The sequence below is a fragment of the Poecilia mexicana genome, unplaced genomic scaffold, assembly GCF_051168715.1.
Source record: "Poecilia mexicana isolate PSO_F unplaced genomic scaffold, ASM5116871v1 scaffold_22, whole genome shotgun sequence".
NCBI classification, from domain to species: Eukaryota; Metazoa; Chordata; class Actinopteri; order Cyprinodontiformes; family Poeciliidae; genus Poecilia; species Poecilia mexicana.
This window is the reverse complement of record NW_028263391.1, coordinates 16,296,257-16,319,062: the sequence shown is the minus strand read 5'-3', so window position 1 is coordinate 16,319,062 and position 22,806 is coordinate 16,296,257. Positions and strand designations below refer to the sequence as shown.

The 22,806-nt window shown below is 39.2% G+C and overlaps 1 protein-coding gene across 2 annotated transcripts; it reads right to left on the bottom strand.

Moving 5' to 3' along the window:
* Positions 1 to 1,909: 1,909 nt before the first annotated feature.
* Positions 1,910 to 22,362, bottom strand: ccdc9b (coiled-coil domain containing 9B). Of its 2 annotated transcripts, XM_014980358.2 has the most exons (14): positions 21,993 to 22,362; positions 20,018 to 20,125; positions 18,802 to 18,906; positions 18,543 to 18,698; positions 17,113 to 17,274; positions 13,149 to 13,211; positions 11,735 to 11,913; positions 10,236 to 10,285; positions 10,096 to 10,137; positions 9,226 to 9,322; positions 7,386 to 7,419; positions 6,722 to 7,289; positions 5,884 to 5,966; positions 1,910 to 5,537 (listed from the first exon to the last, which is right to left on the bottom strand). In XM_014980358.2, exons 1-14 carry the CDS (start codon positions 22,002 to 22,004, stop codon positions 5,511 to 5,513), a joined length of 1,686 nt encoding a protein of 561 aa, XP_014835844.2. In that variant the 5' UTR covers positions 22,005 to 22,362; the 3' UTR covers positions 1,910 to 5,510. The 2 variants fall into 2 exon arrangements, with proteins under 2 accessions (XP_014835844.2, XP_087858777.1); XM_088002651.1 differs by lacking the exon at positions 1,910 to 5,537 and having other exon boundaries at positions 5,715 to 5,966.
* Between the last annotated feature and the right edge of the window lie 444 nt (positions 22,363 to 22,806).

Below are 22,806 nucleotides of genomic sequence, written 5' to 3'. Positions count from 1 at the left end.
TCACAAACCTCAAGGATCTGGCTTTCGACTCCCTGCTCAGGATATCTGTTGCTGCCATGGCACGAACTGTGTTGTGTCCCTTTTCCTCAAATTTAGATGCTCATTCTGTTAAATCCAAGATTATTGGGTAAAAAGTGATTCGGACACAGAGGCTGGTTAGTGGCTCTTCAGATGTTTACTTCCACTGAACTCATCCATGCTTTCTGAGTGCTGTAGCACAAGTACTCACTCCGTCTTTTTTCTGTCTTGCCAAAAAGCGGCCACTCATCCATTTATCCATATATAATACTTACTTCCTGTTTTTGAATAAAGCCACAAGAAGTCCTTCTAAAAATACACATTTCCTTTGAAAAGTAAAGAAAATGCCAATTCTGATATTTATATTTAATTTTCTCAACATTTATATGCTAGATGTCTAAAATATTTTGTCATTCTGAAAACGGCTTTTGTGTATTAGATTATTAAAATCCTATGTTTCCATGAATATAAATATGTTTTTGTTTTCATTATCCATTTTTTCATCAACAGTTAATATTAAAAGCTGCACACGCCAGTACAAAGAGCAGACAGGGTTCTTTGTGACTTGCGATGGCAGACCTCTGCACTAACACTGCTTTAACGTAGTTGCAGTGGGACGAAACAAAAAACTCTTTTTTTTTGTCCTGGAAAGCAATATTATGAAGCTTCCACACTATGTAAAACTGACATAATCCTACACTGCATTTCAAACCTCTACAACTGCCTACAAGACTAATTTCCATATAGCAGCAACACCCCCATGCAGTAGGGTAATGTGTGAAAATCTTATCTTAGTTTAACATCAAACTGCATTAAACGTAGCATACACACAAATCAGTACCGTTGTTTTCCTGAAATTAGAAACCATCAGGATTGTGTAAAAGAAAAAGAGGTGTGCACTTCTGAAACGAGAGAGGTTGCTGTTATGAACAGAAGGTCACACACCCAAAAGGCTGCCATGGAGATAGCCCTGGGAGGAGATAATTAAAATACTGGCACCTATGGGAGGCCCCACCTGTTTCAAATGCAGCAAAGTGAATTAATCACATCAAGTATGAAGGGAACACTATGCAAACTGAGGCCTTGCATTTTCTGTTTTACCTGCCAGTTTTCTCCACAACACTTTATTAATTATCACTATTGCTCACAAAACATGGAATTATATGTGTTATCTGGAATATTTACTATATAGGATTTTTGATCCACAGATGTGGGTAAAAATAAAGAATAAGGAGCCACTGAATTTGCTAGACATTTTTATGAGCTTATTGAACAGAAACATCCCTTTTTCTGGATTTTATGGAGTAACATTGGGAGTCTAGCAAGCTTCTGCTAGGTGGGTAATTAATTGGACTATTTACTATTACAGCCAAAACTGTAAGAGGCAGCTGCCTCTTATAGTTTCCTGTACTTCCTCGATGGCTTTTTTTTTTTACTGCTACTTTATTTATGAAGCACTTTAAGAGCAACAGCTGCAACAAAGTACTGCACAGATAAAATTAATGACTTAAAACAACAAGGTCATTAAGATGTTAAAAGCAAAAGTCTCAGGGTGTGACAGATGAATCACACAAGGTAAATGAAGTAGCTGAACTCTAGAAATGAATCAAAACTGTAGCCATTGTTCCAGATTATTCATTTAAATATCAAAGATAGATGCATAAAATCTATAAAGAAATGTGAGATTGGAGTGAAGGTTCACCTTCCAGAAGGATAACATGTAATTCTCCCAAAGTGTAAAGTGTACAAACTCCATAAAGGCAACTTTATTTAGTGATATTAAGGCTGAAATTTATCTTATTTGAGGCAAAATACCAAAAGATTAGATCAGATGTACACTTATTCTACCGTCGGTGTGAAGTGCAACAAAACAATATTAAACATCAAAAGGTTTTGACATACAGAAACAAACTTTATTGATGTTATGACTTCTTAGGTTTGCCCTACGGTACATGAAGGCTTGTCCCACATGGATTCACACTGCAAAATGCTGTGGCAACAACTCATACGCTTAAAAATAATCACATACAACCGTTTTATTTTTGCATGTGAAAACTTAAGAGGGCAGCGTTGCACACACAAGGTGAATAATAACCTCCTACATTAGTCACTTCATGAAGTAATACCTTGAAAGTACCTGACAAGGACATGTAACACCTAACTACTCTAGGATCGTACGCCCTAAACGTCTTTTTACACTAAATCCCACAGGGAGTTTTAAAGGCATCAAAGGTCGCCTGTTTTTCAAACAGATGCTCCTTTGCAAGAAATGTACCATCTTCTCAGTACGAAAATTAAGGCCTCCTGTGTCCTCGTGAATGGATTGAATCCATCTTGCTGTTACAACAGTTTCCAGACTATTAGATTTTTTTGTTGTTTGTTTTTTTTATTATTTTTTATGTAACTTCATCCAAAGCTGATAGTCTCCCAGCCTCATAAAGCATGTCCGCTGCGTTCTCCACTCAGGGTTATGTAACTGTTTACTATACTGCAGCTCTGATGGAAGCCACAAACATTTCCGAGGACAGTGTTCTTGTAAGGCTTCTTATCATGTGATACCAAAAATAACACAGCTGACAGGCAATAAACACAAACAAAAAACCACACGCTGGTCACAGGGAGACAGCGTTTTTTTTTTTTTCTTTGTTTGATTCGCAAGGAACATTCGGATGTCTGCACATAAGGCAAATAAATAAAATAACTGCAGCTGCACGTGATAGTTATGATACAAACCATGAAATTAAAATACACCTTCAGTCTCTGAAGAATCCAAAGAGCAAGGCACAAGAACTGGGTCATTTCTTCACTGAGATCAGCTTTCTGAAAAATGTGAGCTTTCCACAAAAGTTATAATAAAGAATAAATGGCGGAACGATATTAAAGTGGTGTGCCTGCAGAACTGCAGTGCTCTGACTGAAGTAAGTTTGTCACACAAGACCTCAAATCAAGAAAAAGGGGTCAGAAGTCATTTGATCTGATTGTATCATGACTATGACTTTTTTAAAGGAAGCTGTTTTAGCAAATATATCAAAAACAGATGTGTTTTAATGACCAAAGTCAGTTTAATTTAGGTCAGAATTATGGTTAGGCATGCTGAATTATAAATCTCACTTAATTATTGAGATTGACTTGTAAAATTGTGTAACACCTGGGTTTCTTTTTATGTTTACAGCTAATTGCTTAACCAGGCCTATGTTTTACAAAGTGTTAATGAAATACCTGCAACACTGTCAGAGTAGAAAATCCTTCACTCTATCAGGGAAAATATTATTGTAATAATAACATATTTAGCGTAAAGTTGGAGAGAAGGTTGTAATAAACCATTCAAAAACAGTTTCATCCCCCTTTGCTGAAAAAACTAATTAGCAATTAACTAATTAACTAATTTAAAAAATGCACTTACGGTACGATGCCTCAGTTTTATTACGCCAAGACTAAAACATGTATTTAAAGGGACTCTTTGATATTTTTAAAGTGTGGCTCCCTTAAAATGTTATCAGCAGTTAATCTTACTGGCAGTAGATAGTTATCTTAGCATCTTCATTTAGTATAAATGGAGGTTAGTTGGACTTAGAGGATGAAAACAAAAAGAAGACATTAATGCTGATACAAATTTCAGAGCTTTGATCGTTTGCTTTGGATGTCTTATAGTACAAATGAACGCCTGCAATTTAACATTGCACATGCTTTTTATGTCTCTCTTCTAATTACAATGAAAATGTGTTTCCTGGACTCCTGCAGTAATTGAATAATTTTATTCTATAGCAATTCAAGCCAAGTGGAGTACATGGGTGAGACCTTGAATGGGAAAGCAGCTCCGCCCTGAGAGTCTTATCTACTGTTTGGTTTGCATTTCATTCTCCTCGTTCTTTCTGAGTTTAAACAAGGTGAAGAAGATGATAGTGTTCCCTTACTGGCTATGAAAATGGACATGGCTCCATGTCCGCTGAGGTCTTCAACCCTGGAAGCAGAAGACTCCCTGAGCTTTAGACGCTGGGCCAGTCCAAAAGATGTCAAGAAGAAAAACAATACACAGAATCAAAATGTTCTGTCCAGTCTAATAAAACTGAATGAGCCTGTAATTACTTTTCGTATTATACATGATACATTTTGCATCATTTAGTTTTAGCAATGTTTCGTCTTGTTTTTCCTCCACACCCCGACATCACTCACTTTCCAGCTACACAAAGAGATGGGAGTGGAGGGGGATTCCAAGTCTGTGCATGCTATTTAATTGATTTATACACTCCATTACTTTTATATCAGATAGCTTCTCTCAGTTACTTTACATATTCATCCATTTCCTACTCCAGTTTCCAATAAAAGTAACTGCTTGGCTTCTTTATGAAAAAAATAAATCACCCAATGCAAACATTTCAAATGTTCATTGACATATAGTCCTAACATTCCCACTTAAACATAAAACACAAGTGGAAGTAGGCTGTGGGGTTCGCCACTCTCATTAAAATCAGTAAAATTTGGGGTGTGGAAAAAATGCTTTGCTTTAGACACATAAAACACGCTTCAGTTTCTCAACAGTGAACATGGGGCGACAGATAAATCACTGTTATTTTGCAAATCCTGCCCTGGGCAACTTCCAAAAAGCCTTTATTAGGAGTCGCTACTGGCTACCTCTTGAACAAGCTGTTACCTTCGGTCTCCTGGACTGCCTCATCTAGATTTATGCCAAATGAAGATGCTTTGTGCCATGCTAGGTAGCCTAACATTAACTGCTTACAACCTTTTACTAGGACCTCATTTCAAGAATATAGCTGTTCCTATAAAGCTGCCATGTTGGGAGAGTCAGTTTGGTAAATCAGTTTTTTTTTTTTATTTGTTTGTTTGTTTTCTAGCCCTGGGCTAGAAATCTCAAGCTAGCACAAAAGAAACCTTTTTTTGATAACCACCAAAGTCCCATTTTCAAGTTTTCTAGGTGAAACATTCTTATCAGAAAACTGTAAAACCAGGTCACTTTGCAGACGCACTGAGAGTTGTAGGTTTTGTTCTGAAAAGAGCCAACAAATAACATCCAATCAGTTACTGAACGTAGAAATTAAGACTCTGTTTTGTGTCTGAAGTTAAATAATATTTTAGTCAAAATAATTCCCAAGGCTAAATCAGGCACTATTATTTCACTGTGGCTTAATTTACTGTCAAAGACTACCTAAGTTAAACTGACTAGCTAGCCTCCAGATATGTACCTTTAACTCTTCATACAAATGTAAACATTCAAAGATATTGCACTCAAGCAGCTTACTAACATACTGAAGAATGTCTCAGTAAACAGTCCTGTACACTCATAAAGTGCTTAGATGTAAAAATATTTGAAATGCTCAATAACACTTCCCAATCTGGTGTCAGAAATTAGATTCAGTAGGAGGGTCTCGCCGCTGCGAAATGAAAGAAAGGCTGGTTTTTAGCTTGGAGGCCACTGAAGCAAAAAAGCATCCAAAACGCAGCGATTTGGTTTCAGGATTGATGCTCCAAAAATGTCAAACAACCTTCCCGTGCTCTCTCGCCTGCAAAAAGAGAAAACATGCACAAAAATTAATGACTAAATCCATTTTTTTCCCCCTAAGTTCACAATTTATGTAACTCAAATGCACCACTTCTCTATGTGAATGATGAGAGTGGGAGGTTTTTGTGCATGTCCGAGTGGATGATGAGATGAAGAGGTATTATCTGCACTCCACCAGGCCCTCAGGGGTGGTGACTATACTGGGATCAAAGCTGCAGTGCGGATATATTGCACATCGCTCTTCATCCATCTAACTCCTCATCCATTTATACCTCCATCCTGCCATCAGCCCATTTACACATCTATTACATGATCCCCCCATCCCTCTTCCTGTCCCTGGTACTGACCTTGTCATTGCTGGTGGAGTGTGCTGGGTGTGACTCTCCTGAATCTATTCTCAGGACAGACAGAGTGGAGTCTATCAGTTCTTCTGTGATAAAAAAAACAAAAAAACAAGCGAATATTCACTCTTTAAACGGTGCTTTGGATTTTATGTGATACAAAAATTCAAAGTAGCACATAATTGTAGCATACATGTCAGAGAGGTGTTTATTTGTATTTAGCAACCCCTAGATACCGCTGTCTGGATCCAGCTGTCATTGCAACCACCTCTGTAAGTCTCCACCAGCTTTGCAAATCTCTTTGCTGTTTGTTTGTTTTGTTTTGGGAAAATACATGCACTCTCAGTCAGACTGGATTGAGAGTTTCTATGAACAGCAAATGTTAAATCTTGTCCCACACTGGACTTTGACTGGGCCATTCTAAGAATTGACTACAAGTAATTTGATTTGAAACCTTTCCATTGTAGCTCCAACGTATGATTAGTGTTGTCCTCTTGGAGATGTGTTGGTAGGTTTGGTATGTACTTTCTATTTTCAGGCGGCAGCAGACTGAACAGAGTTCAGTGAGATGCTTAAAACATGGGATACTGTTTAACAAGTAGCAAATTGTTTGAGTTTACTAATTTCACACTGAATACTAACGTGAAATCTGTTTATGACTTAGGTGAATTCTGACGCCGGTTAGTTGCACAAAATTTTATGTAAAGATATCAGAGTAAATAGGGCTAAAAGCAGACTGTAATTTCTGGGGTTTGATTTGTAAAAATAAAAAAATAATCTAAAAACATTTCTCCAAAGGTTTAAGGTCTAGAACATTTATGCGTTCTGCCATCAAAGCGGTTACCTGTGTTCGTACTGCTGCTGTTGCACTTGGACACCTCTACAGGCTGGACAGGGCTCTCATGTGGAGAGGTGCTGGTTTTTTCACCAGAAGTAACGCTGGAAACTTCAGGGCTGCTGGTGTCTTTTGTAACATTTTCAGTTTTAGATGCCTGCTGCTGGGCAACAGGAGGAGAAGGAAGACCCCCTCCTTTATCCTGGGAACTGCTATCATCCTGCTCTGCACTTCCACAAGCCAGCGGTGGCCTCTGCACCTCACTGTGTTTTGGTGAGGAGGCTTTCAGAGAGCCTTTAGTTTCTGGAGCTGCAGAATGTAAGGAGGTCGTAGTTTGCTTAGCAGGAGCCCTCTGGATGAGTTCCTCTGAGAAACGAACTTTCTTCTCTAGTCCTCGTGGGGATGAGGTTGCTGCTTTCCTCTGAGTAACTTTATCCTCTTTCAAGCTATCAGAATCTTCAGGTGCACTTAAGGGATCTGGCTTTGCTTTTGAGTCTTGATCTTTCAGATTCCCTTCGTTAGCATCTGTTAGAGCATCGAGTTCTTCAAGGAATTCCTCCAGTGTTGTGTCAGCAGTCTGGAAGATGAAATAAAAAGAACAAAGTGTTTATTGGCTATTTTCTTTGCAATCTGTGCCGTTTATGTTTGTTCTTTGTTAAATTTCATTTCTTACCTGTGTATTCTCTCCATCGTCATTATCCTGCCATCTGAAAAACATGAATGTATTTCAGATTTTTTTTTTTTAGCTGAAATGCAGAGGCTGCTTCATTACCTCAAAATATCTAAAAGCTGACATATACGGGGAAATTTCCAAGTTTGCAAACATTAATTTTTTCTTAAGTTTTGGCTCAGGGTCCAAAATACCAATCGGATCATTAGATCAGAACTGCATGTAACTTGATTCAGAACTAACATCACATTTTCAGTATGTTTACAAATGTAATCCCCGTCATATTCCAGATTTAAATTCTGCTTGTCAAATGAACGTCTGGCACCTTCTCTGAATTCCCTGTCCACAGATGATACAGTTTGTAGCAACCAGTATGCTAAAGGTTGCCAACTTAGCAAATTTGTTGCTAAATTTTACTTTTCATACTTTTTAGCTACTTTTTTTTCTCCCGAAAAGTAAATAAATCTAGGCACTTTTTATGGACTTATTAAATATTTTTGAAGAGTTATGAAACCCTTGTCACACTTCTCCACAATCAGTGAATCCTGCCACTCCCCATCACTCTCACAGGCGGCAGAGTTCTCACACAGCTGTACCTTCACAGGTACAGGTGGAGGAAGATCAGATCTCTCTGCATCCTGCTGCTGATTAACTGAATTTGTGCACAATCACAAATCCTATCACCTATACCATAACATAGACATAAAAATATGTCTATTTTGATCATTTTGGATTATTAATGAAGGGTGTACTCTAGAAAAATGTTTAAAATAACAGCTTTAGTATGAGTTTCAGTAGGTTCCCACATGGACCATAGGCCAAAAGACCAAATCCAGACTCACAAAATCAAAACTAATTTTAAAAAAATAATAATTAATGTTAAACAAATTAGTTTTCTTGTGAATGAGAGAAAAATGTAGAGGCTTTTCTTAAGCTGACAAGCACCAGAGGGAATGCTGCATTATTTTATCTTCCGAATGGTCGTAGCAAACTTTACGTCTCTTTAAAAAGATTTTAAGCCGTAATATTGACATAAAGGACAAGTTCAGCAGTTTTAAAACTGAGTCTGCTGTTGCTGGCAGCACACACATTCCTACTCTGAAATTACAAGTGGAGATTGTGTCTGTCTTTAAACCTTGATGAGGGCTTAGCTGTATAAACTTTTATTGATTAATTGAATCATTTTCCTGAAAGAAAACACTGTTTATTCAAAGTGCTTTGTAATTTGATTCTCGACCAAATGCTCCATTATCCATTAGTGGTGATGATGAGACTGCAGGGAGCAATCTGTACTTCCATTGCCCACTCGGAAAGAGGGAGCAGCGATCAGAAATGTGTTGCAGACTGTGTCAGTAGCACAGCTGGAACCTCTCAGGACACACCTCTGTGTCTTAATCTGTCCCTGCACTACATTTGCCTCTATGTGGAATGAAGATTAAAAAAAAAAAATGTAAGGCGTTTTATAATTTAAGATTCAAAGTATGAGGTGTGCAATGCTTCGCTTCATGCCCAGTTCCTCGTGGGTTTGAGTTTAAAAGTAAAACAAGCTCTTCCCCCAGTGCTCGTACACAGCATTTGTTTTAAAAGCTGGAGGAGACAAGCTGACTGCAGCAGATGCAAACAAGGCCTTTTGGGTTATTTAATCAGCTGCCGCAACATCTAAATCAAGTCTCATGACATTCGGCGAAATTTGTACACAAGGGCACAGTTCAGGGAAACAAAATGGCCTTCCCACATCCTATTTACGCATTTCATTAGTCATAGTTATTTCTCTCATGACAATTAACTGATGGCGCAGTTGGAGAAATCCCGATGCAGATGATATGTTTTGTTTGTCACTGACCTCCTGGCCCTCCCAGTTAATCGATCTTTGCCTTTTGCTTTGCTGCTCATCACGAGCACGTTTTTAGCTGCCTTGTCTTTGCCTCGCTTGTCGTGACCTAAAATAGAGGAGTACAGAAAAGGTAAATTTTTATTCATCATTTCTTGGCATAGACACAGGACTTTGCAGAGACATTCATACCCCTTAAAACCTTTTAATATGTCCATAAACCTCATTTCATTAGGATCACAAAGTGTTAACTTACTGTGAAGTGGGAACAAGACATGATGCAATGCTCTCAATCTTAATAATTCACAATAAATCTGAAAAGTTTTGTCGCCCAGAGTGAATACTTTGTCCGGCAACCTTTTGCTGCGACTGCAAGTTTTTAAGGGGGGGGGGGGGGGGGGGTTACCAGCTTTGCACTGAATGCTGCACCTTTTATTTTCAGAAATGAATTTTTAAGTCTTGCCAAAAGATCTTAATTAAATGTAAGTCTAGGCTAATTAAATGCATGAATAAGCTTCAATCTAAACCGTGCTGTTGTAGCTCTGGCTGTATGTTCAGGGTCACTGAATCTCTGAGCAAAACTTAAATCCCTTGCTGTCTCCAACAGGTCTTCATCCAGGTTTGGCCTATTTTTAGCTTCATCCATCTTACCATCATCTCTGGCCAATTTCCCTGTGGTTGCGGAAGAAAACTATCCCCATCGTGCGCAATCTTGCCAGCTGTATATTTTTCAGATTTGATGAAAAACATGTATAATTTTCTTTCCACTTCATGTTGATTTATTGCTAATATTTTAATAAAATACATCAAAAGTTTGTGGTTGTTGTGTGGCCTCTGAAAGCGACCAAGGGGTATGAATACTTTAGGTTAACGGTTAAATACCTTTCGAGCCCGCCTTCGAACCTCTTCTGGCATTCCGTCCTCCTGGAACCATTAAAAACAAAAATGTGTCTTTTTATTATAGTGTTGTTATGTGAAAGCTTTTCATCCACTTATTTTTTTTACAGAAATAGTCTTAATACCTCTAGCCGAAGCTGCCCAGTCCCTATCAGGAAGAGATTTGTCTGAAAACCTAGAGGGAGAGGCATAATTTAGATGGAGTGAAAATTGTTCCATCTCAGTTCTTTGATATTTTAGTCAGTCGCAGAATTATAGGACTAAATTGTAATATTTCAGATAACCCATTAAAGATTGTATACCAAGAGTCACAACCAAACAGTTTGCAACCACTGAAAAAACGTAAACCGTCAGATAAAAAGCACATTTCCGCCTGTGTTCTTGCCCGGGGGCCTTGTTTAAGCTTTGCCAAATAAGGCAAACTATTCCGACGCTTATCCTCGGCTAAAAATAGCAGGTCCTCCCTTGTCTCTTTACATTTTGATGCTTCCTTAAACAGCACCAGTAATTTGCTCTCTGCACTACACCTCGACTTGTTTGAAAGCCAACAAAACATTTCAAAATAAAGGGCTGCATTTCTGCTTCCAGTCATTTAGGCTCTGTCTGCGTGATTTCACCAAGTGATGAGACTTTTTTTGAAGCATGCACTTCAAATAGCTTTAGTAATGGATGATTTTACTGAATGATCTAATAAAATAAAAAAGAATGCTGCCATTTGTTTTTGTTTTTTTCCCTCCCATCTGGTCTTAAAGAGCTTTTAGTCTTTTACCAAGTAGTGATTTAAAAGCAATAAAAAAAAAATGACAGCATGCTGTGTATTTCTCATGTGTGGGGTCATCTAATATCCATTTCAACAACAATGAAAAAAATCAAGTTACAGGGATATATTTTTCTTTCTTGGAGCAAATTTTAACAAAAAACCTGCTGCTGACATTAGAGGTTGCATGTTGGGATAAAACAAGAGACAGCGCCCAAAATGGACTTATTTAAGATCGTGTGAGGGCAGCCCTGTTGAAAAAGGTTACTGTCAAATAACGTTTGCCAATATTTGTGGTACACATAATTGAAAGTAGGGGCTACATTGCACAGTTGGTAGCTCTCACTATAACAAGAAGGTTCTGGGTTTGCATGTTCTCCCTGGTAGACTGACTTCCTCCCATGGCCCAAAAAACATGGCTGCTAGGTCAACTGATCTCTCTAAGCTGCTCTTACGTATAAGTGTGTGCATGAATTGATGTTTCTTAATATGACTTTTTTCCTGTTGAATACATACATTCCAATTAAGGTTAGATTTTTAAACATAGCAAAAGGGAAACATTTCTGGAAGTGAAAGTGGTCTTAAAGATATGAAGAAAGCAGGATGAGTTTAATCCTGTCGATGTTGCATTTGAAGCTTTAATAAAACTCGGTCATTATGTTTGAAATAAATGTCTGTGGTCAATAGGGGAAGTAAACTTCCATTTGCTACAACAATACTGATATAATGTTCAACATTTTTCAAAAAAAAAATAGTTGTTGCCTCTATCAGCAAAGGACATCGATAAACCAAGATGTTAGAAGACCCACCGTATTTGACATGCTAAAAGGGTTCAGCAAGAAATAAACAGGTCTTACGGGCTCTTACATGTTTTCGGTTTTGTCCATGTCCCACGCACGTCTCCACTGCCCCTTTGCATTTTTGTGGCGCGCCACTCTCTCCCTGTCGATCTGCTCACGTTCCTTCTTCCACCGTAGATACTCCTCCTGCTCCTCCCTTGATGTTGGGATGTTGAGGTCTGTGCTGGGCTGCGGGCTCTCAGGCTCCTACTTGGACACAAAACACGTCAATGTATTTTAACACACAAAACAAAAAAACAAAAAGAACGCATTTTATTGAAGCAGCAACAAGAAAATGTGAAGTTGAAACAGCAAAGAATCTTAATTAATAGCATATTTATGCATTTTTCTTTCATTTGAAGGCTCCTGTGGTCTTATTCTGAACACAGAGGGACAGTCATCAAGAAATGGGAAGCATAGACTTAATAAAATCAGGTCTCCTTCCTCCAGGCGCGACTGCATGCTCAATGTAGATCAGATGGAGGCACTTTAATACATCAAAGGAGACACAGGTTGTGCGGTGAAGTTATAAGGCCTTGGAGCAAACCAGGACAATAACTGGCACTCTACAGAGAAATACATGGAAAAGTTAAGGGAAAAATCTGCATTGCAAAAGAAATCTGCAACCAAAAAAAAAAAAAAAACTGTGAACAAAAGAGACACGACAAGCGCTGGTAAGCATTGTCGACATTTTCCGTCCTGGTTTGTACCAATTGCAGCAGAGTAAACATGTTGTCTAGGCTCATCCTTGTGTTTACCATTGTTTCTGCACCTCCCTTATCTGCGGCCCTCAGAGAAGCTCTGTGGCCACATGGGAGGTCATTCTCTCATGTTCAGACAGGTCGACTCCGACTGCCACCAGCCATTAATTAAATCTAATTCTCTGTTCTGTAGGACCTCACAAGTACATTTTCAGGAACTGAGACCATGAAAGCCTGGTTTGAAGACCACGCCACAAATAGTTGCCATGTCAACAGGCTGACATCTCTACAGCTCCTCCAGAGTCTCAGAGGGCGATTTGTCATTTGAGTCATTTTGACTGCTTGGATATTTAACTATTGGCAGTGTTTGCAGTGTGGTTATACTTTTTCATTGAAAATGTAATATTTATGGGACCTTTTCCTTCCATTTCACATTTACGAGCTGCTTTGTGTTGTTCTATCACATGAAATCCTAAAAGTTAAAGAACTAAAGTGGTATGAAAATGTAACCAACCATATAGTATTCAGTCTGCCTCCCCAGCCTGTATTATCCAGCTCCTGATTTGCCAGTAGGATGCATGACAATGGGTTAGAAAACACAGGAAAAAGTGTGCAAATGTGCATTTGCATTTCTGTGTACTTGCACTCTCTCATGGCTTTTCTCAAATCTAAGAGGGTGCTGTTTTCCAAAAGGAGTGACGATAACTATTCTTGTATGAGTCTGACCTGTCATTAGTTTACCTGCCGCTGCTCTGTATCCTTGTGTTGCTCCTCAGCGTTCATCGGCCCCTGTTTAATGTCCTCCTGGCAGTGAGCAGAGACAGGAAGGTAAAAATGTAAGCGGAACAACACCAGGATGACACAGCAATTTGTTGTCAGGCAGTTTAACATTGTTGCAAAGAACCACGTCTCTGGTGCTGCCCCAGAAAGCTAAATAAAACCCAGGTAGGTCAGTGACTCATCCTGATTAAGAGTCCCACACTGCCCTCCAGTGGTTTCAAAATGCAACAACTGAATGAATCAAGACTGAAAATACCTGCTCTACAAAAGGGTCTTCACAGAAAAGTGCAGTTTGTAGGGAGATGGTATTAAAACCTGCCTGACCATTTGTAAAATAATAATAATAATAATAATAATAATAATAATAATAATAATAATAATAATAATAATAATAATAATAATAATAATAATAATAATAATAATAATTGCATCCAACTACAGAAAAATAATTTTTATATTTCTTTTTCTACAAGATTTTTTTAGCTCTAGTGGACGTGGACAGAGAGAAGGGGAAGACGTGCAGTAAACAGTCTGGGGCATCAAAACTGAGTCATGTTGTGCCCCAAGAGTTTGTATATTTCTGAATATCTGACAAAGTAATTAGTTTATAGTTGCACTTATTTGCATGCAAGAACTGCAAAGACATACTATTAAACTTTTCAACAGATTGGATGACCTGTGTTTTTCTTCTTCTTCTTCTGTTTCCCTGTTACCCCACATTCTCCTGTTTCTCGCCGGCTATTTCCCGGAAACCTGCCAGGGGTCCGTCTCTTTGGCAGCATAATGAGCCTTTTTAGAGTGAGAGGGCAGTTGAATGTTAATTAGATCAAATTGGGCCTTTCTGAGTGCTGGGAATGGAGAAACAATCGCGACAGAGGAGCGCAGAGCACTTAAAGCTTCCGTGGAGAAAAACGGAGACTGGAAGCAGACAGACGGTTGGTAACGACCCCCTCTCCCCTCCTCACCCCCTTTTGTTTCTCTCCCACTCTTCACATGCCCTCAGTCTCTTTCTTTTCTCAAAGAGGCTACGAGGCATATAATCTCAATCACCCATGAGATACTTCCATACATAATCATTAGAAAATATTTTTTAATGGTTGGGTTGAGCTGTATCAATTGGAAATGTATCATGAGTTTTTCTACTAAAATCTTTTTTTGCATACATTGAGAAAACTAAGGAAACCTGGATGAAGGATCAGTGGCCATAAATACACAATTTCCAGAAATGATCAGGATTATCCTGTTACAGTGCACTTTAATGAGAATCATCTAGATATTTCTCCATTGTCGTTTTGTAAAACTGAACAAGTCACACTTCCAGCTAAGGGGCGGGTGACCTCATAAAGTTCCTCAAACAATGTGACGCCATTTTGGTTTTACACCTTCCGACCTTATTAGTAGTGTCCTAAGTGCGGTCCACGGGCCATTGGACTGACTCTTTTTGTGGCGCGACTGTATTCAGTTTTTGGAGCGATTATTCCTGAACTCTATACTTTATATTGGGTTTATTTCAGTGTTGATTATTTCTATGTACATTATGAAGAGATTTGTCTTTGCATGTAATGATGCCTCAAACAGATTTTCTTCTGATATCCCTGTCCTATGTTGTCCATTTAGCTGTAGTCAACCCTGAGCAGATTGCTGTCCCTGCTGAAGAGAAGCATCCTGATAGTACGCTGCTGTCACCAAGCTTTCCTTTTTCTTTATTTTCAGAGCCATGTGAAGTGTTCGATTTCTTCCACTCCTGGAATTCCTGCAATTTGGCATTTGAACCAAAATTAATTTGCTGCATCCTCTAGAAAGTTTTAGGCAAAAACCAGCAGAACTTTTTATGGTATTATTTAACAGCAGCTTTCTTCTTATCTTCCTTTCAACCAGCTTTGTAGTGTGCCCTACTACTAGTTGTATTTTCCCTAAGTTGTATATCACTGCAGTTTCTCCAAAATTACCATGGATCTCTTGACCACTTTTCTGAAAGTCCAGAAACGGGATTGTAAACAATGTCCATGTGAAAGCAGGGACTGTGGAGCTGCCGGATGACTGGGGTTTTGGCTACTGCTCAAGTGCTGATTCAGCACACATGATAAATAAGGGAGACGGACCTAGTGGGCCTGGAACAAAGGCAACTAAACACTGATTTCATTCCGTGGCTTTTAGACCACATTCACTCAGAATGATCGGAGAGCAGCACTCTGCATCAGCTAACCAGAGAATCATGTACAAATTTAGAAACTCCCATTAGCTTTGCTTTTATATCCACAGACCCCCCACTTTATGTGTACAGTTGTGAGGCATCATCTGCATGCTCTGCAGCTTACTGACTTGAGCAGCTTGTTTGAGAGCCTTTAAGTGTGAGCGTGTGCTTCACACTGAGACACAGCAGCTGCTCCAAGAGTTTCTGCATACCCCGGGGGACTGAGTTCAGCGAAAGGGTGGCATTTCAAAGCCCAGCCGGTGTGCGCAGGGTAATATCTGGGTTAAGCATGGGATCACAAGCACACTGCAGCATGCAGTGTGTTTGTGATGCAGTGTACATGCTTGTGATCCCATGTAGCTGTGCTTTTATGCAGCTACATAAAAAGAAAAAAATGAAACTGAATTTACAAACACTTAATAAAAAGATACAGGAACAATCAAACTAAACCTTTCCAGTTCTAGGTCAGTTATGATTTATAAATATTTGCTAAGTGCAAGAATAATGACAGACAGAATCTCATTCTCAAACTCGGAAGCTTACATACCCTACTATCCTTTAGATTAATAAAGATAATCTTAATTAATTGGAGCTACATCTGTGGGTGTAGTTTTAGGCACCTGCTAGTGTGACACCATGGAAAGTGTGAATTACGCCACTCATTATTAGAACAGCAAAAGACCTTTCAAAGCTGTTGGCTGAAGCTGCTAAGAGTGAGACAGTATTAACAGATCTTGTACTGACATGGGCTGGAACAACCACTCGGTATGGAAGAAGCCATTACAGAAAAAAAAACAACATAAAAATCCAGATTACAATTTGGAAATGCATTCTGGAACAGAGATCTCTTTTGCATTGATTAAACTAAAATTGAAGTGTTTATGATAACCATAGTTACATTTAAAAGGAAAAGGGGCAAAGATGCAAGCCTACATGGAAACACTGAAGCAATATGTTAAGAAAGCAGCTGGAAAGGTAAAGTTTGGGTATAAATGGGTTTTAGGGACAGTAACCTTTAGCATCCCACCAAATTAGTAACACATGATTTTTGGACAACAACGTAAATGTTATTAATAAACTTTTGACCCTGAAGAAAGCAAAAAGTAATCTCTCAATACAACTCTCGTTACTGTGGCATTTAGCAAAGAGAAATTATTTAAGTTATCCTAACTGACTTCAAATATGAAAAGTTTAACCTGATTTACTGTCAGGCAGCAGGAACTGAGTGTTTCGTAATGTGTGCAAACATGTGTTTTCAAAAGTCCAAAATATAAAAGGAGTTTTGTGGATCCTGTGAAATCTGCATATAAAACAATATACGATAATGGAATTTCAAATATTCGAAAGTTACAAAGAAATATTAAACAATCAACAAGAGAGCATATCTGGGAGAGAGAAAAAAAGTTCTCAGAATTCCAAACCAAAATTAGCTTCAAAGACAAGTGTTCAGTGTTTTAAAATATATTTAGACCAGAGTTTATATTAGGCAGCTGGGTTTTTACAGAGCAACAGCTCCATCAGCAGGCCCCCTCTTTCCTAATCCCACAGCAGTAAGTCACAGCCTCTGCCCACCTCCTGTCTGCTCCTCATTGTGCTCAGTCACTAGAGGGGACGGGCGGGCAGACATGTCTGACATCTATGTAAAACACATGGGTGCAGCAGGAGATAATAAACAAAGAGGAGAAGTGCGAAAGAAGGCAGACGGAAGAGTTCAGTGTGTCTGAATCAGACCTTTGCTGCTGCTGCTGCTGCTGATGATGATGATGATGATAATTCCCGCTTAGTCGTCTTAGACGGCTGCTTTCCTCTCCCAGCTGACTCCACTTGCCTCGTCTGTCCTTCATCCAAGGGGCCCGGTTGCTTCTCTGGCCTCTCACTCACCACCCTTTTACCCTGAGGAGACACTTCATAATGTCAGAGTATCACATCTAATGTGCAACATAAGAGTCAGACTTGCAAAACAAAGACCCAAATGCAAATTGTGTCCGTAAAAATTGTGTTTCTAGGAGAGCTGCACAGTGTATCACAGAATCTATATTGTCAGTGAAATATGCAACATTGCTTGGATGCAATATTTGGCAGACTTTGGGATTTCCGGTGCCATGGAGTCAGACGCTGCTTGACTCCAGTTTATCAGATGCAGATCTTTCAGTTGAAATATGGAAAAACAACATTCAAATTTTACATTTGTCTTCAGTTACTCAATCACAATTTTTAGTAATTTCTTAACCAAAAGTCTGTAACCTAGAGCTCTGAAGTCCCATGTAGCTTTTCTTTTTTATTTAAAAAAAAATCATATAAAAATAAGTAATATTTTCAACTATAAAGGCAGTAAGAAATGCTACCTTTAGCGTTAGCTTTTTCCGTTTTTTAAGCAAAATCTACAACAAACTTTTATACAATTACTACAATGGAGCAAAGGATACAACAACAAAGGGAACATGATATTTGTTGTTCGATTGACTTTGGTGATACATTTATTTTCCTTCTTTTTCTACAACGGAAAATAACTCAACTGACCTGGCTTTACGCAGAATGTTTTAAAACCTAAAAATTAAAATATTTGTAGGTAAAATTATTTCAATTGAACCAATAAGTTCTGTTTTAAAGAAAATAAATTAGTCAAAACGCCTCTGAAAATACTGCATAATCAAACAAAGTACGAGTATTTATTTCAAAAAGTGCTTTATTTTGCATGTTTTAAATTGTGAAATATACATTTTTCACAATTTATATTTGATGACGACATTCAAGTCTTTTAGGCTGGAAGGCTTCCTTGCTATCTTTTTTCAGAATTGATACTCCTTTTATATTGTTTTGCTATCAGGTGATCAATGCCTCTCTCATATCATCAAACTGCATAGCTGATACTTTAAATGCATAATCATAAGTTTACAACAAGGTGAACAGTAACTAAAATAGATCTATGAACATAACCAAGGCAGAATTATTCAAAATAAATATTAGTCCAGTTTTATTTTATTGTAGAGGACAGAATCCTTTTAAGAAAGTTCTGGACTGAAGAAAGTATTGAGGTTGCATTTAATATTATTATTAGTATTAATTACAAAATAAAATAAAGTGCTTCTGTCAGTAATCATTTAGTCCAAGCTATTTCTAAATATGGAAGCTTCCATATACATGTACCAAAGCGACTTTACCTTTTTTCCAGCCATTGTGACCGTCAGCTGCTTCCTGGAGCCTCGCCCAGTCCCCTGAGTGGACCCTTCTCCCACCCTGTCAGCCCCACCCTCCTGCTGTCCTGTCCCAATTGGAGACCCACTCCCAAAAGGCTTTGTTACCACCACGCGACTCTCCTGCCCCCCAAACGAAAAAGAAACAGCTCATGAGGTTGTTGTTTTTTTTTTGTTGTTTTTTTTTAACAGCATACTCTGAAGAAGAGCTATACAGGACACACACATCTGTGGACTTGCTGATTGTGATGGTGAGGTCATCGGCTTTTCCTTTTCGGCTCTGCAGCGCCATTCCCTCCTCTTCTGCCTTTCTCCTGTCCTCTTCCACCTCCTTGAAGAGAGAAAGATACAGTCATATTTAAGAGACATAAAATCTTTAAACATCGAGAGCATGAAGCATAATAACGCATTCTCATTGTCCCATTTTTGATCAATACTTATTTTAGTTACTGGTGTTTAAAATGTTTACATAGTCGTAACCTGCTTTTAATTTATTGCTGAATAAGAAAGTGTTTTAATTTCACTAAAAACAGCAAATACGGTCACTGTTTTACTCATTAAGCAAAAAGCTGTCAGCAGTTGGGACACCTTACTCCTAAGTAAGTTAGTGTTATTTCTTTTGGCTGAAATGACTTCAGTGGGACTCTTGTAGTTATCCAACAACCTCCTACATCACCAGTGAAGTTTTTCATACCGCTCACTCTCAGCTGTGAGATGTTTCGGGAGTTTCTTGAATGTAAAACCTGTTTCAAGCCACCCCACAGCATTGCGATGAGATCATAATCTGGGCTTTGACTCAAGAACTCTCCGATACGCTAAGATTTATTTATGTCAAGGATAACCGATTGACATGTACCGTCTCATTTTTTGAGGAGGTTCTTAGAAATCAATAATGTCACCATTCATATTGCACAGACTACATGTTTAGGTTCTATAAAGCAGGCAATTCTTTGCAACATAATGTCTGCATCCTGCCATTTTTCAACAAATTCACACACGTGTTGCAAGGAATGTGTTGACACGTCTGTGATACTTAGAATAACAATGCAGGTCAGAATAGGAGCAGAACTTACAGAATGAAATTATTAAATATTCCTGGTACTGCATTTTTTTTTTTTTGACTGTTTTTGTAGTAAGCTGTCTTGTACCATAGTAACAAATTCAAGGTCAACTTGATTTTGCAATAGGTGCTTTGAAATTGGGGGGTTTTCAAGCTACAGCTCTGAAACAGCGGTTCTTTTGAATTGTGCTCATAAAGCTTCACTTTATGAGCACAAGATAGACGTTTTTTAATTTTCTATCATGTAAATAAATAAAAAACAATCTTGTGAAATCTATTGAAAGGAAAAGCTGTATAAAAATAATAGTATGTATTATTTTAAAGAAAGACTAGAAATTCAGCTGGATGCTCTGACATAAAGCAGCGAGCAGCTCTTCCTCACCTTGTACCTCTTCATGAGCGCTTCGTTCTTCCTGCGGAGTGCCTCAATCTTCTTGTCCAGCTCCAGATCTCGTTCCTGATCCCTTTTGGGCATCATGTTGCTGGTGGTCTGGTTAGACGCATTGAGACATTAATCAATTGTAGGTTTCAGATTTTAACTTTAGCTCTGAGAGTCACATAAGAAAGACTATCCTTTTTTTATATATGCCTAAGTAACTCCTCATGTTTACACATGAAAAAAAAATCTAATTTAGAAACAGAAATAGATGGCATTGTTAAAAAAAAAGAAGAAAAGAATGATTTAATGTTTTAAAAAATAGCATTTCGGAGTTCGGAGTTTTAGGAAAGAAATCATAAAGATCACATGTAAAATATGGAAAACTGAAAGGCTCAGGCTGGAAGCAGTCATGTGAAACCTTAATATTGTGTTGTTCATTAAGAGAGCGTAAAGCAAAATGATTATCAATGAGAGACATCTGTGTCTGAGCAACAGCACACAGCACAAACACAACCTCACAGCCACCACAGATGGAGCATTCATTAGGAAGCTCAGTTACACATATGCAGAGCATCCTAAACATCCCGGTGAAGTCAGCAGGGCACGCCTTGCCACAGCACATGAGGCCCAGGGCTAAAAACTCAAATGTGAACTCATGGAGCAGCAGCTTTATCTCTGCAGCAATGCCGCCGATATCAACTGGACAGTTGTTGTTAAGTCGAGGCAGCCCAATTGTTGCACAGCATCAAATATCTGTGACTCAGTGATCTCACGTCCTCTGGCCTCCTGTAATTTAATATTCCCTCTACAATCTGGTTTGTCCAGATTGAGGAAAATGGAGCCCAGTTGCAGGTTCCAAGTTCGATGGATCTGTCGAGTTTTGGAAAAATTTGATGTGTGTGCCACAGCAGAGAAAGAAAAAACTGCAGGCATTTGAATAAACTTTGGCAATTTTTAATAGTGAGTTTGTTGTACTTTAGTTGCAAGGCAAATCATTTTAGACAAATAGCTTTCTGTCATAAGAACTTAAGCAGTTACAGTTCCTGAAACACAGAACTGTAACTGTTTTGCTACAGTACCTGTAACAAAACATCTCTAATGCTGAAGTCTTGTGTTCTCCACTGCCGGTTTTAGTTGCCCTGAGGGGTTTTGAGGAGGTGATACGCTACAGTGAGTCAGTCATCCTCCACTGTTGCACCAATGACAACACAAAAGTCAAGGTTGTTTCCATGTGATATAACGAGAACGAAGAGATGACTCACAACGACCACCATCATTTGCATCCCAGTTGCTGCTTAACCTGCAAAGTAAAGGCTTTTCCCGGAGATGATTTTTGAAAATCAGAGCTCCTACTGAACTATTAACCATAGATCTATGATGGAGTCTGAGCATGGGTAAAGTTTGGACTCACTCTGCCGAAAGAGACGACAGGCCCGGAAAGTGGTTACCTCAATGTCTGCAGTTGTCAGGGTATCCAAACACAACACACCATGAGGACATACCACCAAGAATAGGCGCAACAGAGAGCCGACTGTGAAATCTCAGCGAGTCCAATGAGGGACACAGGCTTCAGCGAAACCAATGCAAGGAGGAGACTCTGTTTGGGGATGTTAAGCCACTGGGTTGGGCTGAGTGTGAACACAGTGCAACAGCACAGCTAACGTTCACACACAAAGAATACACAGAGATGGTGTTGTCGGTCGGACGGCACCCATGCTCAGGCAAGAGGGCCGCAGAGGAGGAGAAGGGGCCTGCAGGGAAAAAGCTGCCAAGGCTTCCCTCCTACCCAGCGTTCCTGCTTCCCACAGGAGCGGCAGCAGGAGAGAAAGAATGAGCCAGAGAGAGGACTGGAAAGATGCATGTAGCCAGAGCTAAATCTGCGACAGAGGCAGAGCAGGGAAGACTGGGGGTGGTGGGGAGGGGGGGGGGACCCAACACCAGAGAGAGGAGAGAAGGGAAGCAGAAAGAAGATACTCACAGGTCTTTCCATGTCAGCGGTGGGAGCCGGGCTGGGTCCGGGAGCGGGGCAGCCGAGGCAGCAGAGAGGGCTGCCTCCCGTTCACGATCATGCCTCGCTTACAATGAGCCAAGTTGGGCAGGCAGCCAAGATGTCTAACAAATGCACAGAGCTCCCCCGTTAACGGATTTTACAGCACCCACCCACTTGTCCTCCCTCTCTCTCCGACTCTCCAAATCTCCCACCCTCCCACTTCTGTGCTCTGTCGCTCCCACTCTCCCCTCTTTAAAAACACTTGCTCTTTCCCCTCCTCACTTACCTCAAAGCATGCTGCTTACATCCTGCGACTCTGCCCACACAGATGCACTTCAGGCATGAATTTTCTTTTAGCATACAGTCTTCTCCTGGCTGATTATGTGTGTGTGTTTTTAGAGGTCAGTTCTGTAACATATATTTAGAAAAATGTCCTGTTGGTTCACTGACAGCAAAATAACTTTCGAATCTAACAGAAAAGGAAAAATTATGTCATGGTGACAGTTCTTAAAGACAATACCAATCCGGAGATCGTAACATTGTTACTGTTTGGTGTCAAACACCTAAAGGAAAATCTTTTAGCTTTATGATTTCGGCATTTATTTGTCCCATTGTTATGCTAATTTTGTTCATCATTGTGTTTTTATTGAATGAAAATAAATAGCTACAATGGTTTGGTATTTTTCCACTATTTTTCTGATTTGATGTTCATTTGTGGTCTCACTGGGAATCATTCCTCACGGTATTCACAGCCAGACATGCTATTATCCAAACCGAGACGTTGTAAATGAGATGCATGTGC

What these genes read in the sequence shown, in the direction of transcription:
- ccdc9b (XM_088002651.1), bottom strand. An exon ending in CAGCAGCAGCAGCAGCAAAG is followed by an intron (nt 13,212 to 17,112) that starts GTCTGATTCAGA and finishes GCTCACTGCCAG; the next exon opens with GAGGACATTAAACAGGGGCC. An exon ending in TTAACTGGGAGGGCCAGGAG is followed by an intron (nt 7,420 to 9,225) that starts GTCAGTGACAAA and finishes CATGTTTTTCAG; the next exon opens with ATGGCAGGATAATGACGATG.